Source organism: Carcharodon carcharias, chromosome 3 (genome assembly GCF_017639515.1).
Source record: "Carcharodon carcharias isolate sCarCar2 chromosome 3, sCarCar2.pri, whole genome shotgun sequence".
In the NCBI taxonomy this organism is placed as follows: domain Eukaryota; kingdom Metazoa; phylum Chordata; class Chondrichthyes; order Lamniformes; family Lamnidae; genus Carcharodon; species Carcharodon carcharias.
Genome location: NC_054469.1, coordinates 187,570,618 through 187,592,773, shown reverse-complemented (window position 1 = coordinate 187,592,773; position 22,156 = coordinate 187,570,618). Strand labels below are relative to the sequence as shown.

The 22,156-nt window shown below is 41.7% G+C and overlaps 1 protein-coding gene across 5 annotated transcripts in view; it reads right to left on the bottom strand.

Moving 5' to 3' along the window:
• Positions 1 to 22,156, bottom strand: part of LOC121276337 (N-acetyllactosaminide beta-1,6-N-acetylglucosaminyl-transferase-like) — a 74,504-nt gene that overhangs the window by 27,246 nt on the left and 25,102 nt on the right. The window contains exons 3-4 of one of the 5 annotated variants that reach the window (XM_041184625.1): positions 12,748 to 12,949; positions 1,980 to 2,049 (exon numbers count right to left, since the gene is read on the bottom strand). The exons of 2 other annotated variants lie outside the window; for them this stretch is intronic. In XM_041184625.1, the coding sequence (XP_041040559.1) occupies positions 12,765 to 12,949 (185 nt within the window). In that variant the 3' untranslated portion in view covers positions 1,980 to 2,049; positions 12,748 to 12,764. Of the gene's footprint in view, positions 1 to 1,979; positions 2,050 to 11,321; positions 12,950 to 22,156 lie in introns of those variants that run through there. 2 more of the 5 variants (XM_041184624.1, XM_041184623.1) reach the window with 2 other exon arrangements.

Here is a 22,156-nt window from a genome sequence, read left to right as displayed (position 1 = left end):
AAAGGGATTCATTAATTTGCTTTCCTCCTGAGAGCAAGTATGTGCAGGTGAAGAAAATAACTCAGTTAATGTTCATTCAATCATTAGAAAGACTGCTATTCACTGATGGCAGGAAAGAAATGCTCAGCATTGTGAAGAAGCCTTTTCCACTCCAATGTTAAAAAATAAATCCATGGCAATAATTAACCACTAGATGGTGATAATGAGCCACCTGCAGCTGCGAGATCCTGTTGATGGTTAGTTATAACCATCCTCTCGTAAAGGTAGCTCTATAGAGGGTCAGTAATCTTCCTGATATATTGTTTAAGAGTCTAGTAAGTCAGTGTTTGCAAGATCCAAACATGGAACACCATGTTCAAGCCTGATGCTGTCCTCAGCCTAAGTCCAGACTCAAAAACTTATCACACGCCAGCTTCCTTCATCCCTAAATGTCCATTATCATTAAAGTGTAACCAGGACGATTTGATTTCCATCCCTCCAAGGGCCATTTATACCTTAAATCTTTGAAAATGAATTCACAGAATCACAGTGCAGAAGAGGCCCTTCAGCCCATCGAGTCTGCACCAACACATGAGAAACACCTGACGTACCTACCTAATCCCATTTACCAGCACTTAGCCCATAGCCTTGAATGTTATGACATGCCAAATGCTCATCCAGGTACTTTTTAAAAGATGTGAGGCAACCCGTCTTCACCACCCTCCCAGGCAGTGCATTCCAGACCGTCATCATCCTCTGGATAAAAAAGTTTTTCCTCACATCCACCCTAAACCTCCTGCCCCTCACCTTGAACTTGTATCCCCTCATGACTGACACTTCAACTAAGGGGAACAGCTGCTCCCTATCCACCCTGTCCATGCCCCTCATAATCTTGTTCACCTCGATCAGGTCGCCCCTCAGTCTTCTCTGCTCCAACGAAAACAACCCAGGTCTATCGAACCTCTCTTCATAACTTAAATGTTTCATCTCAGGCAACATCCTGGTGAATCTTCTCTGCACCCCCTCCAGTGCAATCACATCCTTCCTATAATGTGGTGACCAGAACTGCACACAGTACCGCAGCTGTGGCCTTACCAAGGTTATACACAACTTCAACATGAACCCCCTATTTTTGTAATCTATGTCTCGATTGATAAAGTGTCCCATATACCTTTTTCACCACCCCACTAACATGCCCCTCTGCCTTCAGAGATCTATGGACACACATGCCAAGATCCCTTTGTTCCTCAGAACTTCCTAGTGCCATGCCGTTCATTGAATACTTCCTTGTCAAATTACTCCTTCCAAAGTGTATCAGTTCACACTTTTCAAGGTTAAATTCCATCTGCCACTCATCTGCCCATTTGACCATCCCATCTATATCTTTCTGTAGCCCAAGACACTCAACCTCACTGTTAACCACCCAGCCAATTTTTGTGTCATCTGCAAACTTATTAATCCTCCCTCCCACATAGTCATCTATGTCGTTTATATAAATGACAAATAATAGGGGACCGAGCACAGATCCCTGTGGTACACCACTGGCTTCCAGTCACTAAAGCATCCTTCTGTCATCACCCTCTGCCTCCTACAACTAAGCCAATTTTGAATCCACCTTATCAAATTACCATGTATCCTACGTGCATTTGCCTTCTTTATAAGTCTCCCATGTGGGACCTTGTCAAAGGCTTTGCTGAAATCCATATAAACTACATCAACTGCACTACCCTCAACTACACATCTGGTCACCTCCTCAAAAAATTCAATCAAATTTGTTAGGCATGACCTCCCTCTGACAAAGCTATGCTGACTATCCCTGATCAAACCTTGCCTCTCCAAGTGGAGATAGATTCTCTCCTTCAGAATTTTCTCCAAGTTTCCCTACCAATGATGTGAGACTCACTGGCCTATAGTTACCTCATTTGCTTCAGGATCCTGAATTTCAGGCTAGTTATGGAGGTGAGGAGATGATGGCATGGTGGTAATGTCACTGGATGAGTAATTCAAAGGTCCACGTTAATGCTCTGAAGACATGGGTTCAAATGGAAGTGGAATTCAATTGATAAGAATCTGTAATCAAAAATTAGTCTCAGTAATTGTTGTAAAAACCCATCTGATTCACTAATGCCCTTTAGGGAAGGAAATCTGCCGTCCTTACCTGGTCTGACCTATACATGACTCCAAACCCACTGCAATGTGGTTAACTCTTAACTGCCCTCTGAAACGGCTTAGCAACCCATTCAGCTCAAGAGCAATTAGGGGCATGTAACAAATGCCAGCACTTGCCAACGACAGACCCACATCCCATGAAACAATAAAAAAGGGTACATAACTGAGAAGTGGACAAACCCAACTAGGTCATAGCCAAAGCAATGTTAAAAATACACAGAATGTTCATCACATTTGCATGTGTAGCTCTGCGTTACGAATGAAGAAAAGGAAAACTGCAGACTCATATAGCACAATCATGTGCTCAAAACATATTACAGACTGAGGACTTGGACAAGTTTAAGATAATCAGGGAGAGTCAGTGTGGATTTTAAGGGAAGGTCATAGCTGACTAATCAAGTTGAATCTTTTTGATGTCACTGGGAGGAGTTTTTCCAGAAAGTATTTGATGAGATTCCCCAGGAGTTTAATAAAGAATCAGGGGTAAGCTTTCAACATGCTTCTGTAACTGGTATGTAATTGTCCAGCATTTATTACCCATCCCTTACTTCCCTCAAGAATGAAGCGGTGAGCTGCTTTCTTGAAATGCTGCAGGTCATGTGGTGTAGGTACACTCATTAGGGAGGGAGTTCCAGGATTTTGACTCAGTGCTGATGTAGTTCACAGTCAGAATGATGGGACTTGGAAGGGAACTCGAAGATGGTGGTGTTCCCATGTGTCAGCTAACCTTGTTTCTCTAGATGGTTGAGGTCAAGGGTTTGGAAAGTGCTTTTGAAGGAGGCTTGGTGAGTTGCTCCAGTGCATCTTGTAGATAGTACACACATGGCCATAGTGTGCCATTGGCAATGGAAGTGAATGTTTAATGTGGTGGATGGGATACCAATCAAGCAGGCTGCCTTGTCCTGGATGGTGTCAAGCTTCTTGAGTGTTGTGGGAGCTGCACTCATTCAGGCAGGTGGAGAGTATTCCATCACACTCCTGACTTGCACCTTGAAAATAATGGAAAGAATCTGGGGTGTTAGGAGGTGAGTTACCATTGACCAGAAACTTAACTGAACCAGCCATTTAAATAAAAACAGAATTACCTGGAAAAACTCAGCAGGTCTGGCAGCATCGGCGGAGAAGAAAAGAGTTGACGTTTCGAGTCCTCATGACCCTTCGACAGAACTTGAGTTCGAGTCCAAGAAAGAGTTGAAATATAAGCTGGTTTAAGGTGTGTGTGTGTGTGTGGGGCGGGGGGGGGGGGGGAAAGAGAGAGAGAGAGAGAGAAAGAGAGAGAAGTGGAGGGGGGGTGGTGTGGTTGTAGGGACAAACAAGCAGTGATAGAAGCAGATCATCAAAAGATGTCAACAACAATAGAACAAAAGAACACATAGGTGTTAAAGTTGGTGATATTATCTAAACGAATGTGCTAATTAAGGATGGATGGTAGGGCACTCAAGGTATAGCTCTAGTGGGGGTGGGGAGAGCATAAAAGATTTTAAAATCTTCAAAAATAATGGAAATAGGTGGGAAAAGAAAAATCTATATAATTTATTGGGAAAAAAAGGAAGGGGGAAACAGAAAGGGGGTGGGGATGGGGGAGGGAGCTCATGACCTAAAGTTGTTGAATTCAATATTCAGTCCGGATGGCTGTAAAGTGCCTAGTCGGAAGATGAGGTGCTGTTCCTCCAGTTTGCGTTGGGCTTCACTGGAACAATGCAGCAAGCCAAGGACAGACATGTGGGCAAGAGAGCAGGGTGGAGTGTTAAAATGGCAAGCGACCGGGAGGTTTGGGTCATTCTTGCGGACAGACCGCAGGTTTTCTGCAAAGCGGTCGCCCAGTTTACGTTTGGTCTCTCCAATGTACAGGAGACCACATTGGGAGCAACGAATGCAGTAGACTAAGTTGGGGGAAATGCAAGTGAAATGCTGCTTCACTTGAAAGAAGTGTTTGGGCCCTTGGACGGTGAGGAGAGAGGAAGTGAAGGGGCAGGTGTTACATCTTTTGCGTGGGCATGGGGTGGTGCCATAGGAGGGGGTTGAGGAGTAGGGGGTGATGGAGGAGTGGACCAGGGTGTCCCGGAGGGAGCGATCCCTACGGAATGCCGATAGGGGGGGTGAAGGGAAGATGTGTTTGGTGGTGGCATCATGCTGGAGTTGGCGGAAATGGCGGAGGATGATCCTTTGAATGCGGAGGCTGGTGGGGTGATAAGTGAGGACAAGGGGGACCCTATCATGTTTCTGGGAGGGAGGAGAAGGCGTGAGGGCGGATGCGCGGGAGATGGGCTGGACACGGTTGAGGGCCCTGTCAACGACCGTGGGTGGAAAATCTCGGTTAAGGAAGAAGGAGGACATGTCAGAGGAACTGTTTTTGAAGGTAGCATCATCGGAACAGATGCGACGGAGGCGAAGGAACTGAGAGAATGGGATGGAGTCCTTACAGGAAGCAGGGTGTGAGGAGCTGTAGTCGAGGTAGCTGTGGGAGTCGGTGGGTTTGTAATGGATATTGGTGGACAGTCTATCACCAGAGATTGAGACAGAGAGGTCAAGGAAGGGAAGGGAAGTGTCAGAGATGGACCACGTGAAAATGATGGAGGAGTGGAGATTGGAAGCAAAATTGATAAATTTTTCCAAGTCCCGACGAGAGCATGAAGCGACACCGAAGTAATCATCGATGTAATGGAGAAAGAGTTGTGGAAGGGGGCCGGAGTAGGACTGGAACAAGGAATGTTCCACATACCCCATAAAGAGACAGGCATAGCTGGGGCCCATGCGGGTACCCATAGCTACACCTTTTATTTGGAGGAAGTGAGAGGAGTTGAAGGAGAAATTGTTCAGCGTGAGAACAAGTTCAGCCAGACGGAGGAGAGTAGTGGTGGATGGGGATTGTTCGGGCCTCTGTTCGAGGAAGAAGCTAAGGGCCCTCAGACCATCCTGGTGGGGGATGGAGGTGTAGAGGGATTGGACGTCCATGGTGAAGAGGAAGCGGTTGGGGCCAGGGAACTGGAAATTGTTGATGTGACGTAAGGTGTCAGAGGAATCACGGATGTAGGTGGGAAGGGACTGGACAAGGGGAGAGAGAAGGGAGTCAAGATAACGAGAAATGAGTTCTATGGGGCAGGAGCAAGCTGAGACGATTGGTCTCAGAGATAGAAGTGGGCCGTCCGAGGTTGGGCGACTGTCAGGTTGGAAGCTGTGGGAGGAAGATCCCCAGAGGAGATGAGGTCAGTGACAGCCATTTAAATAGGTAGCTACAAGAGCAGGTCAGAGGCTTCTGTGGTGAGTAACACACCTCCTGCGCGCCTCAAGTCTGTCCACCATCTACAAGGCATAAGTCAGGAGTGCGATGGAAAGAGATAATCAAAGTAGTGGATAGGGAGATATCTATTAATGCTTTTTATAGGAACTTCCAGACACATTTAATGAAGTCCCTCATAACAGACTGTTAACGAAAGTTGAAGCTCATAGAATTGAAGGAAAGTTATTTACCTGGTTAGGAAATTAGCTGGGTGTCGGGGGACAGAGTAAGGATAATTGACCGGTACTTTAATTAGCAGGATGTAACTGGTAAGGATCTCATTTGGAGCCTCAATTAAACAATCCCCATCAATTAATGGTTTAGATAATGGAATAGAAAGCCACATAGAAACAGCAGAAGTCCAAAGGGAGTTGGGGTCCAGGTACATATATCATTACACTATCATGAACAGGTGTAGAAAATAACGAAAAAGGCTAATGGAAATCTGGCAATCTATAGTTAGAAGGCTAGAATACAAGGAGTTGAAGTTATGCTTGAGCTTTGTGAAACCCTAGTTAGACCTCCCCTGGTCTACTATGAGAAATTCTGGGCACCAAACCTTAGGAAGGTAATGTTGGCTTTGAGGGAAATGCAGCCAAGTTTTACCAGAATGATCAGCACATCTGGCAGCATCTGTGGAGAGAAACAGAATTAACATTTCAGATTGATGACCCTTCATCAGAATGAGGAAAGATAGAAATGTAAAGGTTTTTGAACAAATGAAGGTGGGGGGGGGGGGGGACAGGAAGAATAAAAGAGGTTTGTGATAGGGTGAAGGGCAGGAGAGCCAAAAGGTTTCCTGGTACAAAAGCCAAAGGGAGTGATAATGAGTAAAGAAACAAAGATGCGTCCAAGACGAGTTGCGAATGGCCAGATAACAACTGTCTGAATGCATAGTGAAGGAATAAAAGAACAAGAAAAATGTGAATCAGCAAAAAAAGCAAACTGAAGGTAGAGGTTATAATCTAACATTGTTGAACTCAATGTTGAATCCAGAGGCTGTAGAGTGCCAGGTCGAAAGATAAGGTGCTGTTTCTCGAGCCTGCGTTGAGCTTCACTGGAACAGTAGGCCATGGACAGAAATGTCAGAGTGGGAGTAAGTTGGAGAATTAAAATAACAAGGGACAGGAAAAGGCAGGGCAATGGCACTAGGTCATAATGCTCATTTGGAGAGCCAGTGCAGACATGGGCTGAATGGCCTCCAATGCCGTTAAAATACTGTGATTCTGAGGAAGATCGAAGTCATGCTTGCAGACTAAATGGAGTTGTTCCAGAAAACAATCACCCAGTCTGCATTTGGTTTCCCCAGTGTAGAGGAGAACACATCACAAGCAGTGAATAATACAGTATATTAAATTGAAAGAAATACTAGTAAATCACTATTTCATTTGGAAGAATTGTTTGAGGCCTTTGATGGTAAGAAGAGAGGAGGTAATAAAGGTGTTGCAACTTCTGCACTTGCATGGAAAGGTGCCATTGGAAAGGAAGAGGGCGTTGAGGGTAACGGAGTAGTGGATCGGGGTGTCACAGAATGCTGAAAGAAGAGGATAGAGGAAGACATGTTCGGTAGCGGCAGCTGGAGGTAGCAGAAATGGTGGAGGATGATCTGTTGAATAGAGAGATTGGTGTGTGGAAGATAAGGACAAGGGGAACCCCGTCATGGTTCTTGGAGGGAGAAGTGAGAGCAGAAGATCATGAAATAGGTCAAAAACAGTGGAGGGCTCTGTCAACCATGCAGGGGTGAATTCCCTGGTTGAGAAAAAAGACAAACATATTAAAAGCACTAGCATGGAAGGTTGCATTGTTTGAACTGGTGCAACGGAGATGGAAAGACAGGGAAAACAAAGTCCTAACAGGAAGCAGGTGTGAGGAAGTGTAGTCAAGGTAACAGTGGGCGTCCATGGACTTGTAGTGAATACTGATTGATTGTCAATTGTCTAACATTAGAAACGGAAACAAAAAAGGAAGGGAATTGTAGAGCCAGAGATGGACTAGGTGAAGGAGCGAGAAGGATGAAAATTAGAAACCAGGGCAATGAAAGTTTCCAGTTCAGAATATGAGTTCAGGAAGCAGTCATCAATAGAGTCACCAATGTACTAGAAAAATAAATGAGGAAGGGGTCCTAGGTAGGACTGGAACAAGGAATGTTCCACATATCCCACAAAAAGGCAGGCATTGTGGGTACCCATAGCAACATCTTTTATTCAGAGGAGCTGAGGGAGATGTTGTTCAATGTGAATCCAAGCTCAGCCAGGGAGACGAGGGTGGTGGTGGTTAGGTCTCCATTCAAGGAAGAAATGGACAGCTCTCAAACCACCCTGGTGGAGGATGGAGGAGTAGAAAGATTAGACGTCCATGGTGAAGAGGAAACAGTTAGGGCTAGGAACCTGGAAACTGTTGGAATGACGTAGGACATCAGAAGAGTCTCAAAATGTAGGCAAGAAGAGACTGGATAAGGGGAGAAGAGAGACTCAGGATAAGAAGAAATAAGTTCAGCAAGGCAGGAAGAAGCTGAAAAATGGGTAGACCAGGGGAGGTTCTATTTGTGGATTTTGGGAAGGAGATAGAAGCAGGCTGTTTGAGGTTGGGAGGCTATGAGATTGGAGGCTGTGGAAGGAAACTCTCCAGAGGAGAGAAGGTCAGTGATAGCCCTGGATACAATAGCTTGTTGTTCAGGAGTGGAACTATGGTCCAGGTGGAGAAAGTGTCAGAGAGTTGGCATTCGACCTCTGCAAGGTAGAGGTCAGTGCACCAGATAAGAACATCATGACCCATAGCAACAGGTTTGATGATGATGTTAGAGTTGGACCTCAGAACACAAAGTGCTACCAGTTCAGAGGGAGATAGGTTGGAGTGAGTGAGGGGAGCAGAGAAATTGAGACAGCTGATTTCACGCTAGCAGTCCTCAAATGAAAAGATCGAGAGAGGGTAAGAAGTCAAAAGGGAGGGGTTCAAGTTTCAGATTTCCAGCGTCTGCGGTACTTTGCTTTTGTTTTTACCAGATTGATACCTGGACTCTAAGGATTAAATCACAAGGAGAGGTTACACAAACTAAGGTTATATCCCTGGAATTTAGAAGGATTCAGGATGATTCAGTCAAAGTTTTCAAGATACTGAGGGGAACAAATAGGGTAAAGAGAAACTATTTCTGCTGATTGGAGAGCCTAGGACTAGACAGCATAGTCTAAAAAGCAGAGCCTGACCTTTCCAGGGTGAAATAGGAAACAATTCTACACCCAAAGGATGGTAGAAACTTGGATCACTTTTCTGCAAACAGCAATAGATAATCAATTGTTAATTTTAAATCAGATTGATAGATTTTTATTATTCAAAGAGTTTAATGAATATGGGGCAAAGGCAGTACTATGAAGTTAGGTCGCAGACCAGCCATGATCTTACTGAATGGTGGAACAGACATAAGGTCTGCTCCTCAGGCTGCTTCACAGGAGCATCAGCAGCAAAATTTGACATTGAATCAAGGACAGAAGGATAAACCTGGCCAGTCAGTTTAATGGTGGAGATGGGGAAATTTTTAGAAACAAATAACCTTAGCAGCTACTTGGACAAGCATGGAGTAATAAAGGATAGCCAGCATGAATTTATTAAGCGAAAATTGTGTTTGACTGAATTGAGGTTTTAGAGGAGGTAAGAGAGGATGGATGAGAGCAGTGCAGTCGATGTTGTGTTTATGGACTTTGAAAATGTACTACATATTAGGCTTGTTAGCAAAATGAAGCCCAATGGGATAAAAGGGACAGTAACGGCAGGGATACAAAATTGGCTAAGGGATCAAAAACAGTTGTAGTGAATAGCTTTTATTTCAGACTGGAGGGTCCTGTGACTGGAGGATCACTGAAGGTGATCCTCAGAGGTTCTGTTTCTGATATACATTAATGACATGGAGGTACAGGGCATAATTTGAAAATTTGCTGATAAGTGTAGTTAACAGTGAGGAAAATAGTGATAGACTTCAAGAAGACAAAGAATGGTCAGACATGTGGCAGATGAAATTCAGTGTAGAAAAGTGAGGTGATACATCTTTGTAGGAAGAACGAGAGACAACACATGCTAAATGGTATTATTTTAAAATAAATGCTGGTTTGGGCTCGATAAGCTGAATGATCTTTTATATTGTCATCATTCTAAGAGGAGTGGCACCTGGGGGGCACCTGTGCACAAATCTTTGAAAGTGGCAGGACAGACTAACAAAGCACTTGATAAAGCATTTGGGAGATTTTGGATCCTGGACTTTGCAAATAGAGATTTAGAATACAAAAGCCAAGAAGCTTTACTGAACATATATAAAACACCAGTTTGTGTGCATCTGGAGTTTTATACCCAGTAAGACATGAAGGCTTCAGATATGGTATACAAGAAATTTACTAGAATGGTTCCAGGGATGACAGATAAGTCACATGGATAGACTGGAGAAATTGTAATTGTTCTCTTTATAGCAGAGAAGGATGAGAGATTTGTTAGAGTTATTCAAAACCTTAAAGGGTTTAGATTAGTAAATAAAGAAAAATTGTATCCAATGGTTGAAGTGTCAGTAATCAAAGATTTTTAAGTTGATTGGCAGAAGAACCAGAGACCATACGAAGAAAATATTTTTATGGAACAAATGTTTAGGATTTGCAATGCACTGTCTCAAAGGGTGGTGGATACATATTTAATAGCAGCTTTTGAAAGGGAATTAGATAAATATTTGGAGAAAATATTACAAGGATTTTGGGAAAGAGCCGAGAGTAGAACTAACATGGCTATTCTTTGAAAGTGGTAGCGCAGACCCAAAGGACTGAGTGGCCTCCTTCTATACAGTACTGTTGATGATTCTATGTTTCCAAACTGATGTTAGGAATGGTGTCTAATAATTTTTAAAGTGCAACTTAAAAATTTGCAAGGTTTAGGGTAGATTGGAGGAAGTTATAGAGATAGGGAGGGGCATGGAGGTATTTGAACATCAGGAGACAAATTTTAAATTTGAGTTATTAGGGGGAGCAGAAACTAATGCAGATTAGCAAACACAGGGATGATGGAACTTAGTGCGAGTTAGGACTTGGACAGCAGAATTTTGGATTAGCAGAAGTTTATGGAGGGTGGAAGATGGGAGGCCAATCAGAAGAGCATTGAAATAGTTGAGTCAGGGGTTGAGGAGGCATGGATGAGCGTTTCAGCTGCAAGTGAGCAGAGACGGATGATGTTATGGAGATGGAAGTAGGCAGCCTATGTGATGGAGAAGACATGGGGTCCAAAGCAAGTAAAATGCTGAGATTGTAAACAGTCTGGTTTGACCAGCACAATACACCCAAGGGTTTGTTCTTGGGGTGGATACAGAAGGAAATGGGGTTGGAAGTGAGTAGGGAGCTGTGGTTGGCGAGGGATACAAGGAAGTCAGAAGTTTCGATCAAGACCACGTGCATAGAGGCCACATGAAGGGGCAAGGCCAAGACAAAGTCCTTCTATAAAAGACAAGTTTTCATTAAAGCCACAATGTAAATGTGGTTGTCCACAATAAGGGCATGGATCGCAGAGGCCTTATTCACGGGTGAATAGACATTTTGATTAAAATATGACCCCACATGCATATTTGAACTCCTAATTCTGTAAAATTACTGCAGGAAAGATAATTGAAGGCCTGGAGTAACATACTTGCTGTCCAGGCCAATTTTGTCATTATGGGATGCTGCACAAGCTCTTCATTAACAGCTAGCTTAAGCAAAATTTTGCATCTTCCCATTAACTTTACTCTTTCAAAAAAATGAGATGGACAAATGATTAGATCAACCCCAAATATAGATGCAAGTGTCCACAAATCATTCTTTTAAAAACCTTATTAAACTCTCAAGCTGCTTTCCCACTAAAATAAGCAAAACTGGAATGTTGGTCACTGATGTACCAAACTTTGGAGAAGATTTAATTGAAAAAATTGATTGCTATAAGAACTGATATTTAGTATACATATTTAAAAATCCATTCAAAATTCCTGAGACCATTTTTATTTCTTAAAGGGACCACCATAACCAATGCACCTAAATGAACCATGAACATTGCACCCAAATAAGAATAGTAAAATGTAATCAGCTCCATAATCAATGAGGTCAGTAAGATGGTTGTAATACAAAAAAAATTTACAAATGTTGTCCAATTTACAATCTTAAGGCATTACAAACTTCAAGGAGAAAAGTCAATGCTTATTTTCTCTGTGCATTGCAATTTAATAATGCACTACACTGATCCCTACTGCTGTTAATTCCTGTAGTGCCTATACTATTCTACCTCATTAAGAAACCACATTTATCTTGCACTTAGTGATTTGTTACTTAATAAGGCTTTCTTGCTTTGTAAGCACTTTTGGTAACTGCACACTTGAAAATTACACAAATGGAAGTTTAATGAAACCAAAAACAAGATGGATTTAATTCAGTGATAATAGAAGATCCTTCAAATTACACCATAGGTCAAGTCAGCATCTGGAAGAGTAGGACTGGTCAATGCTTTGGGTAGAATACTTCATTAGCACTCTGTTGCTATGAAGAGTTTCATCCAAAATACTATCCTATGGACTTCATTTAGCTGCTGACTGTCCTGGAATTAAACATATGCATTTCGAGCCTCTTTGATCATTATTGCCTTTTAGAACTCTTCTAGAAAAATAAAATGTGAGAATATTTGCAAGGATCCTACAGTCCTTTTCATTAAAAAAAATTCACCTGAACAGTGAATTTTAAATGCCCAGAAATTCAAGCAGCAGGATGGCCATTTTGTTTTAGGAATTATTCCATTTGCTGGCAGTTTGTTTAGTTCCAGCCACCTTCATTTTGTTACAGTACTTCAATTCACAAAACAACTTAAAAAAAAAAGAAACACGAGAAGTTTAAGGGGGTAGTGCTGGGAAGTCCTGAAATGAGCTTCACTAGAGGGGAGCAAGGTTGGGGCTTGTCCCAGGCCCCATTTCCAAGTGGCGCTTCCATCCCTCAATGCTCTTATGCCAGCATCAGAGCTTTGCAAAATATCTTTGTATTCCAAAATAACAGTAGGTAGCTTTCATATGAAATATGAAAGATTTAAACATTTTCATGCAGTTTTTGCAAATCATTGAGCCACTGTTCGTGGAAAGTGCAAATGCAGCTTGTGTGCAACTGACTGGCAACTTGCAGTACATAAGGTTTATACCCAAGTGACCGGTTATCTCTCCATATCCACCACTCCCCCCCAGCAAAAACACATTCAAGCAATTAAAAAAGGTGAAAAATCAAGTATATCCCAGATTGTTTCTCAGTTTATGTTCCTTTTCTTGTTTTGTGTCCTGTGATGCTTACAATCCATTTGAAGTCATTCACAAACCGGTTTGTGGAGCAATGATACTCTGATTCCAAGTTCGTTTGAGGATCCGGTATTCAAGGCATTCTAGAGTTGGTGGATAGGCATGGAGTTCAAATTTATTAGCAAACAAGGAGTCTCTTTCACTCAACCACTTCAAATCCTCAAGCCCATAAATACAAATATTTCTGACATAGTGACCTGCAAGACATAAAAAAGTCCAATGTATAATTTACAGTCTGAGTTTTGCAACTGCATAAGAAAGCCCTATATTACTTAATTGTGCAATACGTCAGTAGCAAGTAAACATTCAAGTTTAGCAACTGTAATTTCCCAGTTTTAAAGGACCAATTATGACATCCCCACTCTCAACCAACATATGAATATAACAAACTGGGAGTAGTGGGCCACTCAGCACTGTGAGTCTGCTCCAACATTCAATAAGATCGTGGCTGATCTGATTTTAACCTCACCCCCACATTCCTGCCTACCCCCAACAATCTTTCACCCCCTTGCTTATCAAGAATCTATCTCTGCCTTAAAGATATTCAAGGACTCTGCCTTAACCCTCTTTTGAGGAAGAGAATTCCAAAGTCTCACAACCTTTAGAAAAAAAAATTCCTCATCTCTGTCTTAAATGGGCAACCCCTTATTTTGTCAAGACCTCTCAGGATCTTATATATTTCAATCAAGTCACCGCTTACTCTTCTAAACTCCAGTGGATACAAGCCTAGCTTGTCCAACCTTTCCTCATAAGACAACCCATCCATTCCAGGAATTAATCCAGTAAACCTTCTCTGAAATGCTTCCAATGCATTTACATCTTTCCTTAAATAAGGGGACTAATACTGTACATCGTACTCCAGATGTGACCTCACCAATGCCCTGTTCAACTGTAGCATAGCCTCCTTACTCTTGTATTCAATTTCCCTTGTAATAAATTATAACATTCTATTAGCCTTGCTAATTACTAGCTGCACCTGCAAACCAACCTTGTGAAATTAATGCACTAGGACACCCAGATTCTTCTAATTCAGAGCTCTGTAATCTCTCACCATTTAGATAATATGCTTCTTTTTTATTCGTCCTGTCAAAATGGACAACCTCACATTTTCCCCACATTGTACTCCATTTGCCAGATCTTTGTCCACTCACCTAACCTTTTGTTTAAGTGAAGGGAAGTTTTAAAAAATCAAAAAGAAATGAGAGAGCAGAGGTGCAGCATAGTGAAGAGGCGAATGATAATCAAAGTGTGACTGGAAGGGGCAGAAAATATAAGTAGAAGAGTGCAGCAGAAATCAGAACCAGAATGAGTAAAAGGAGGTAAATATTCAAAGCTTAAGGCCCTTTATCTGAATGCACACAGCATTTGTAACATGATAGATAAGCTGATGGCACAAATAGAAATAAATGAATATGACTCGATAGCTATTACAGAGACGTGGTTGCAGGGTGACCAAGGCTGGGAACTCAATATTCAAGGGTATTCGATGTTCCGGAAAAATAGGCAAAAAGGAAAAGGTGGGGTAGCTTTGTTAATAAAGGAAGGTATTAGTGCAGTGATGAGTAGTGATATAGGTGCAATAGTGGTGGGATCAGTTTGGGTGGAAATGAGGAATAGCAAGGGAAAGAAGTCACAGGTGGGAGTTGTCTAAAGGCCTCCAAGAGTTGCCTCACGAAAGGGACAAAGTATAAATCAGGAAATTATGGAGGCATGTAAGAAGGGCACTACAATTGCTATGAGTGATTTTAATCTGCATGTTGACTGGAAAAATCAAATTGGTAGGAGTAACATGGAAGACGAATTTGTAGAGTACATCAGGGATTGTTTCTTAGAGCAATACGTTGCAGGACCTACCCGGGGACAGGCTATTTTAGATCTTGTAATGTGTAATGAGATAGGATTAATAAGGGATTTCATAGTTAAGGATCCTCTAGGGGTAGCAATCACAACATGGTAGAATTTCAAATTCAATTTGAGGGCAAGCAACTTGGGTCTCAAACTAGTGTCCTCAACTTAAATAAGAGCAATTACAGAAGTATGAAGAAAGGGTTGTCTAAAGCGGGATGGGAAAATAGACTGAGGGGAAGGTCAGTGGATGAGCAGTGGCAGACATTTAAGCAGACATTTCACAAAGCTCAGGAAAAATTTATTCCAGTGAAAATGAAGGACTTGATGAGAAGGATGAACCACCTATGGTTAACAAAAGTGGTCAAGGAGAGTATCCAATCAAAAACTAAGGCATACAAAGTGACAAAAACTAGTGGTAGGCCAAAGAATTGGGATTTCTTTTTTTTTAGGAACCAGCAGCAGAACCAAAAGCTAATAAAGAGGGAGAAAACTGATTATGAAAGTAAGTTGGTAAGAAATATAAAAAAAACAGCAAGAGCTTCTACAGGTATATAAAAGAAAGAGAGAGGCTAAAAAGTGAGCAAGGGACCCTTGGATGATGCGACTGGAGAATAGATAATAGGGAAATGGCAGATAACTTAAACCAATATTTTGCATCGGCCTTCACAATGGAGGACACTATAAAACATCCCAAAGATATCAGATAAGCAAGGAGCTAATAGGATGAAAGATCTTGTAACAGTCTCTATCATGAGAGACAAAGTATTTGACAAACTAATGAGTCAACATGGTTTTGTGAAAGGGAAATCATGTTAGACAAACTTTATAGAGTTGAGGATATAATAAGCAGGGTTGATAAAGGGGAACCGGTAGATGTAGTGTATTTGGATTTCCCGAAGGCATTCAATAATGTGCCACATAAAAGGTTATTGCACAAGATAGGAGCTCACGGTATTGGGGGTAATGTATTAGCATGGATTGAGGATTAGTTAACACACAAGATAGAATCGGGATTAACAGGTCCTTTGCAGGTTGTAAAGATGTAATTAGTGGAGTGCCGCAAGGATCAGTCCTAGGGCCTCAATTATTTATATTGATGACTTCGAGGAGGGGCCAGAGTGTAATATATCCAAATTTGCTGACGATACAAATATAGATGGGAAGGCATGTTGTAATGAGGACATAAGGAATCTGCAAGGGGATATAGATAGGTTGAGTGAGTAGGCAAAAACTTGGCAGATGGAGTTTAATGGAGGAAAGTATGAGGTCATGCACATTGATAGGAAGAATCAAAAGGCAGACCATTATTGAAATGGAGGGAGACTCCAAGAAAGTGCAGCACAAAGGAATCTGGGTGTTCTTGTGCATGAAACACAAAGTTAGCATGCCAGTGCAGCAAGTAATTAAGAAGGCAAATGGAATTTTGGCCTGTATTGCTAGGGGATTGGAATTAAAAATAGAGAAGTCTTGTTACAACTGTACAGGGTGTTGGTGAGGCTGTACCTGGAGTACTGTGTACAGTTTTGGTCCCGGTATTTAAGAAAGGATATACTGGCATTGGAGGCAGTTCAAAAGAGATTCACTAGGCTGATTCCTGGGATACAAGGGTTGACTTATCAAGAACGGCTAAACAGGTTAGGTTTTTATTCATTAGAGTTTAGAAGAATGAGAGGTGATCTTATTGAAACGTACAAGATTCTGAGGGGTCTTGACAGGGTGGATGTTGAGAAGATGTTTCCACTAGTGGGGGAAATCTCAAACTAGGGGACATAGTTGCAGAATAAGGGGACACTCATTTAAAATTGAGATGTGAAGGAATTTCTTCTCTCAGAGGGTCTGGAATTCTCTACCCGAGGGGGTTGCAGAGGCTAAATCACAAAGTATTTAAAGAGGAGGTAAATAGATTTTTGACATATCGGGGAGTTGAGGGCCATGAGGAGCTGGCACAAAGGAGTTGAGGCCTGGGGCAGATCAGCCATGATCTTATTGAATGGTGGGACAGGCTTGAGGGGCCAAATGGCCTACTCCTGCTCCTATATCTTATGTAGCTGCTTTACGTCCTCTTCACAACTTACTTTCCTACCTATCTTTGTGTCAGCAGCATAGTTAGTAACCAAACCATTGGTCCCTTCATCCAAATTTTTTATATAAATTGTAAAGATTTGAGGCCCCAGCACTGATCCCTGTGGCACACCACTCATCACATCCTGCCAACCAGAAAATGACCCATATACACCAACTGTTTCCTGTTAGATAGCCAATCTTCTATCCATGCCAATATGTTACCCCCTACACGATGAGCTTTTATTTTCTGCAATAACCTTTGATGTGTCACCTTATCAAATGCCTTCTGAAAATCCAAGTACAGTACATCCACCAGTTCCTTTTTAGCGACAGCACATGTGACTCCTTCAAAGAACTCCAATAAATTGATTAAACATGATTTCCCTTTCACAAAACTATAATGACTCTGCCTGATTACCTTGAATTTATCTAAGTGCCCTGTTGTAATGTCTTTAATAATAGCTTTAACATTTTCCCTATGACGGTTGTTAAGCTAGTTGGTCTATAGTTTCTTCCTTTCTGTTTCCTTCCCTTTTTGAATAAAGGAGTTACATTAGCTATTTTTCAATCTAATGGAACCTTCCTTGCATCTACGTGAATTTTGAAAAATTAAAACCAACACATGAACTGTGTCACTAGCCACTTCTTTTAAGACCCTAGGATGAAATCAATCAGGACCCGGGCACTTAGCAAATTATTGCAACTGCGGGTTGACAAGTACCACTTCCCAGGTGATTGTAATTTGAGTCCCTCCCTCCCTCCCAATTCCTGATTTACAGCTATTTCTACAGTGAAGACCGCTGCAAAATATCCGTTCAATTCATCTGCAACCTCCATATTTTCCATTATTAATTTCCCGTGCTCACTTTTTATAGGACCAACACTCACTTTAACTCTTTTCTAAATATCTTTAGAAGCTCTTACTGTCTGTCTTTATATTTCTACTTAGCTTTCTCTCGTACTCTAATATTTTCCTCCTTATTAATCTTAGTCATTTTTTGCTGATTTTTATATTCTGTCCAATCTTCTGACCTGCCACCCATCTTTGCACAATTATATGCTTTTTCTTTTTATCCCCTTAAACGTCTGCCATTGCATCTCAATTGAACTTGCTCTTAACCTAAATTGCCAGTTCTCTTCAACTAGCTCTGCTTTCTTGTCCTCATAATTGCCCTTATTTAAGTTTAAAACACTAGTCTTATACCCACACCTCTCTCCCACAAACTAAATGTAAAATTCAATCATGCTATGATCACTGCTTCCTAGGGGATTAATTCAATATGAGGTCATTGATTAATCCTATCTTGTTGCACAATACCAGGACGTTAAAGCCAAACCATTTAATGTCTAGATGCCCTTTTAACAGCATGGTAAGTGTTAATTGTTGCTTACTTAACCTCTCTGGCATTGAAAGTTAACCATTATATGTGCAGTCTCATTCCTTCAGGTTTTGAATGTTGGGGATTTTTATGTTTATTTTACTTTGTGTCTCATCTCTCTCTCGTTCTATCCAATCTTTCTGTACTTGATTTGACATCAAATTCACTATTCTAACCTACATTTCCTTATCAGATGTGCACTGTTAATTTCACAATTCTTCTGTCATGCCTAGTAAAGGGCATTTCATATTCATAACTTAAAACATGGACTATGCCTGTATAGAAGCTTCTTGAACTTCCTTTATTTATTCAGAATTAGACACTGATGAAATGTTAAGATGGCTGCCAAGGGGGAAGATGACCTTTGCAGCTTCTACCCAAAGCATCAAGCTTCTAAGGATTGGGGTCTCCCCCTTTGCACTGGCATGGCTTGACAGCATTCCTTCATGGAATTCACACATGCCATTGTTCAAAGCTTACTCCAAAACACAAATCAATGAACTCCTAGACTCTTATTTCTTAAGACCTGCAATGTAACAAAAGGAAAGCTCAGATGACCAGTTATCCACTAGTTAAGTCCAGTTATCCACTAGTTAAGTCTATCATATATCAATGGCCATTGACCATGTGACTGAAACTGGTTCTCCGATACTGAAATCCTTTTATCCCAAAACTCAGAAGAGACCGGGGGCAGTCTGCAGAAGAACACCAACCAGACCACAGCTGCAGAGAAAGGCTGTGCCACCTTTGCCTTTTAAGAACCTCAAGCCTTAAAAGTCTTTTAAAAAAGCCTTCCAGTCTGATTCCAAAGCTCGAGTTCACCTGTAAAGAAATTGGACTTCCTGATAAATTCAGGCACTCATGATTGTTGTATTATCTGCTGAACCTTTTTCTCTTTGAAGTAATCCTGATATCCAATCCCCAGCCATCTGAACTTACCTGACCCACATTTTTAAGAGTGGGAAAAGCTTCATTTCTTCACTGGACTCGCAAAGACATGTGAACTGTTAGCTATTCTTTTGATTTAAAACTTGTAAGCGTGGACTATCTTTTCTAATTGTATCTTCTTGGAGTGTTTGGAGTGTGTCTGGCGTAGTGTTTAGATTTTTTGGGATGAGTGTGTAGTGAGTAATCCTCTCTTCAAACCCACAAAAGTCTGGTACCTTTAAATTGACCACACACTAACAGGGGTTTAGAAAGAAAGACACACACAGACACACAGACACACAAACTTACCTTTCCTGTGTGTGTGTGTGTGTGTGTGTGTATAACAGCAGGCACTTTTAGCTTGACAGTGACAGGAATGTTTAGGCCATCAGAAATAAAAGGGTCAACTTCTGACACAACAGAGAATGCTACATATTAAGCCTAATAATATTTAGTCTAAACTAATTCTTCGTAAGCAATGGGTTCAACCCTCGACCCTCATTCTGGTGCTGCTAGGAATGCAAGATTATTCATCCATACACTACCGTGAGCAACCTTTAAGAAAAAAATCAAAAAAAGGAAATAAAAGTGTTTCACCCCCACACCGCCCCTCCCCCCATTTTCTTTGAATACTTTTATTCACATTTAGTTAATAATTCTAAAAATATTGAGTACCACCAAAAAAATGGTTGGGCAGTTGGAGGCAGGAAGTTTTGAACCCTCCAGTAACAAAGCTAACCATAATTGGTAACTCTAGCTTAGGCTAATTGTCAGGGTGGGAAGAATATTTTCTTAAATTGGGCACATGGTTTCATTTCATGTATATACTGGCTCTACAACAAGCAACAAGTATTTACTATACCACAGGAAATCAGTGACTTAGCGTAACCAGAAATCACTTTAACTGGTTTTCATTCGGTTATCAATGCATTCTTTAAAAAAAAATCAACTAATGAGAAACAGCAAGAGCTAGCAGCAGTAGAGGAAACCCGTTATTATTCTGAAGTACGTATGTGTAGAGCTATGTGTCATATTTGTAGGATAGCTGAGTTTGAGAGCTGCTTTGCAAACAGAACCAAAATACGCATCTGAAGATTGTTAGCTTTGTATCAATATTTTAAATCCAGAGTAAAGACAAAGTTTATCCCCCAACTGCTCCCTCAGACCTGAAAATGTGTATATAATTGACAGTCACATTGTTACTTCACTGGTTTTAATTTATAAATCATTAAGGCCCTTATTATTATAATGGTGGGTTCCAAGTTTGGGGGTAGAGGGGCAAAGGCATGTCTGAAAGTTGAATGGAGGAGCCAGGCGGTGTACACGACAAATGCACAGTAGATTAAGGGTAACAACCAGATTTAATAATGCCTCACTGGAATTAGCTGGATGCAGTCAGGAAGAGGAAGGAAATATTTTGCTCCAGTAATCTGAAGATGACATCTGTTGCTGTCATCAAGATGTAGTTGGATGTGGCTGAGGTGGTGAGCACCCTTGTTTTGGGCACAATGACATAACCAGATCAGCAAGTGTGAATATCTTGCTAACTCACCTGGATCATGTGAAATAAACCCCACCCTCCCTCTCTGTCTTGCCAAGCATGCTCCATTATATCAATCAATATGCAAATTTCATAATCTCCATACTTCCTGTCCTGTCTCTTACCTCCTTACATACCCATCCACTCCTGGAACTCGCCTCGAACCTTAGTCTATGAGATGCATTTGTCTCAGCCACTTGCACCAAATGCACTGCATCCACTGGGTGAATACGTGGCCTTCAGTCGCTTACAGGTCTGTTTATTTTTACCCCTGGTAGGAGAAGGGAATGCATAAACACAAAGGGAGGGGAGAGATGACTGCTGGTAGACCATATAAATACTCCAGCTCACTGATGCAGAAGAGACGGCCCTGGAGAGAAGAGGCACATCTGTGTTCTTCTCAGTCGGAGATGGAGACAGGGAATTCGCAGATAACTGGTGACAGACTTAAAATTTTTTATACACATGCTAACTTTATTTGATTAATGACAGAACTAAGAAAAGACACGAGTATGGCGATCATTAAGATAGTTACTTTGTCATGACATTTCATAGCTATTTTTGTCTTCTGGAGCCTCCATGCAGACAGCAAGTGGCATGGGAGATGCATGGGATAATTGGATGGAGGCAGGGTGATTACTGTTGGTGGTGATGATATTTTTTTTAGTTACAATAATTAACTGAACCCTAGCTATCAGAGGTCATTTGTGGCAGTAATGTACATGGCTGGATCAGCAATGGTTTGGCTGACTTCCTATTCCTCTTCATCCAAAGATACGTGAAGAGCCCCTTTGTCCTCCTCCATCTACAATCTTCTCTACTACACAGTGTTGCACAGGATACACACTATCATCATTCTGGATTCCCTCTGGGTATACTGTGCCTGTAGCTCATCAACATTCCGATGACTTGCTTTATGACACGTGGTAGTCATGTGGTATTCATATAGCTCCTGCACCTCATAGGTAGGATTCCTCAAACGTGTCATGAGCCAAGTTTGAAGTATCCCTTGTTGCATATGAGCCGGCCCTTAAAGGGTTACGATGAGAAGGAAAAGAGAGGCTTTTAACAGGTACAAGGGAAGCAAATCAGCAGAGGCATTAATGGAGTACAGACAGTGCAGGGTGGAGCTTAAGAAAGCAATTAGGAGAGCAAAGAGGGGATTTGAGAAAGCTCTGGCTGATAAAAGTAGGGAAAATCCCAAGATATTATATAGGTATATCAATGGGAAGAGGATAACCAGGGAAAGAGTAGGGCCCATAAGGGACCAAGGGGGCAATCTATGGGTGGAGCCAGAGGACATCGCTAGAGTGTTGAACAAATACTTCACGTCCGTCTTCACCCAAGAGAATGAGGATGAAGGTATCGAACTCGGGGAGAGAGACTGCGAGGTTCTTGAGCAAATTGCTATAGGGTGACAAGGTATTAGAGATGTTGACAGGCTTAAAAGTGGACAAATCTCCAGGTCCGGATGACTTGTGCGATCTCCTCCCTTGCTGAGGGAGGCAAGGGAGGAGATCGCAGGGGCTCTGACCCAAATTTTTAATTCCTCTCTGGCCACGGAGGAGGTGCAAGAGGACTGGAGAACAGCTAATGTAGTTCCGCTATTTAAGAAGGGTTGTAGAGAGAAGCCAGGGAACTACAGA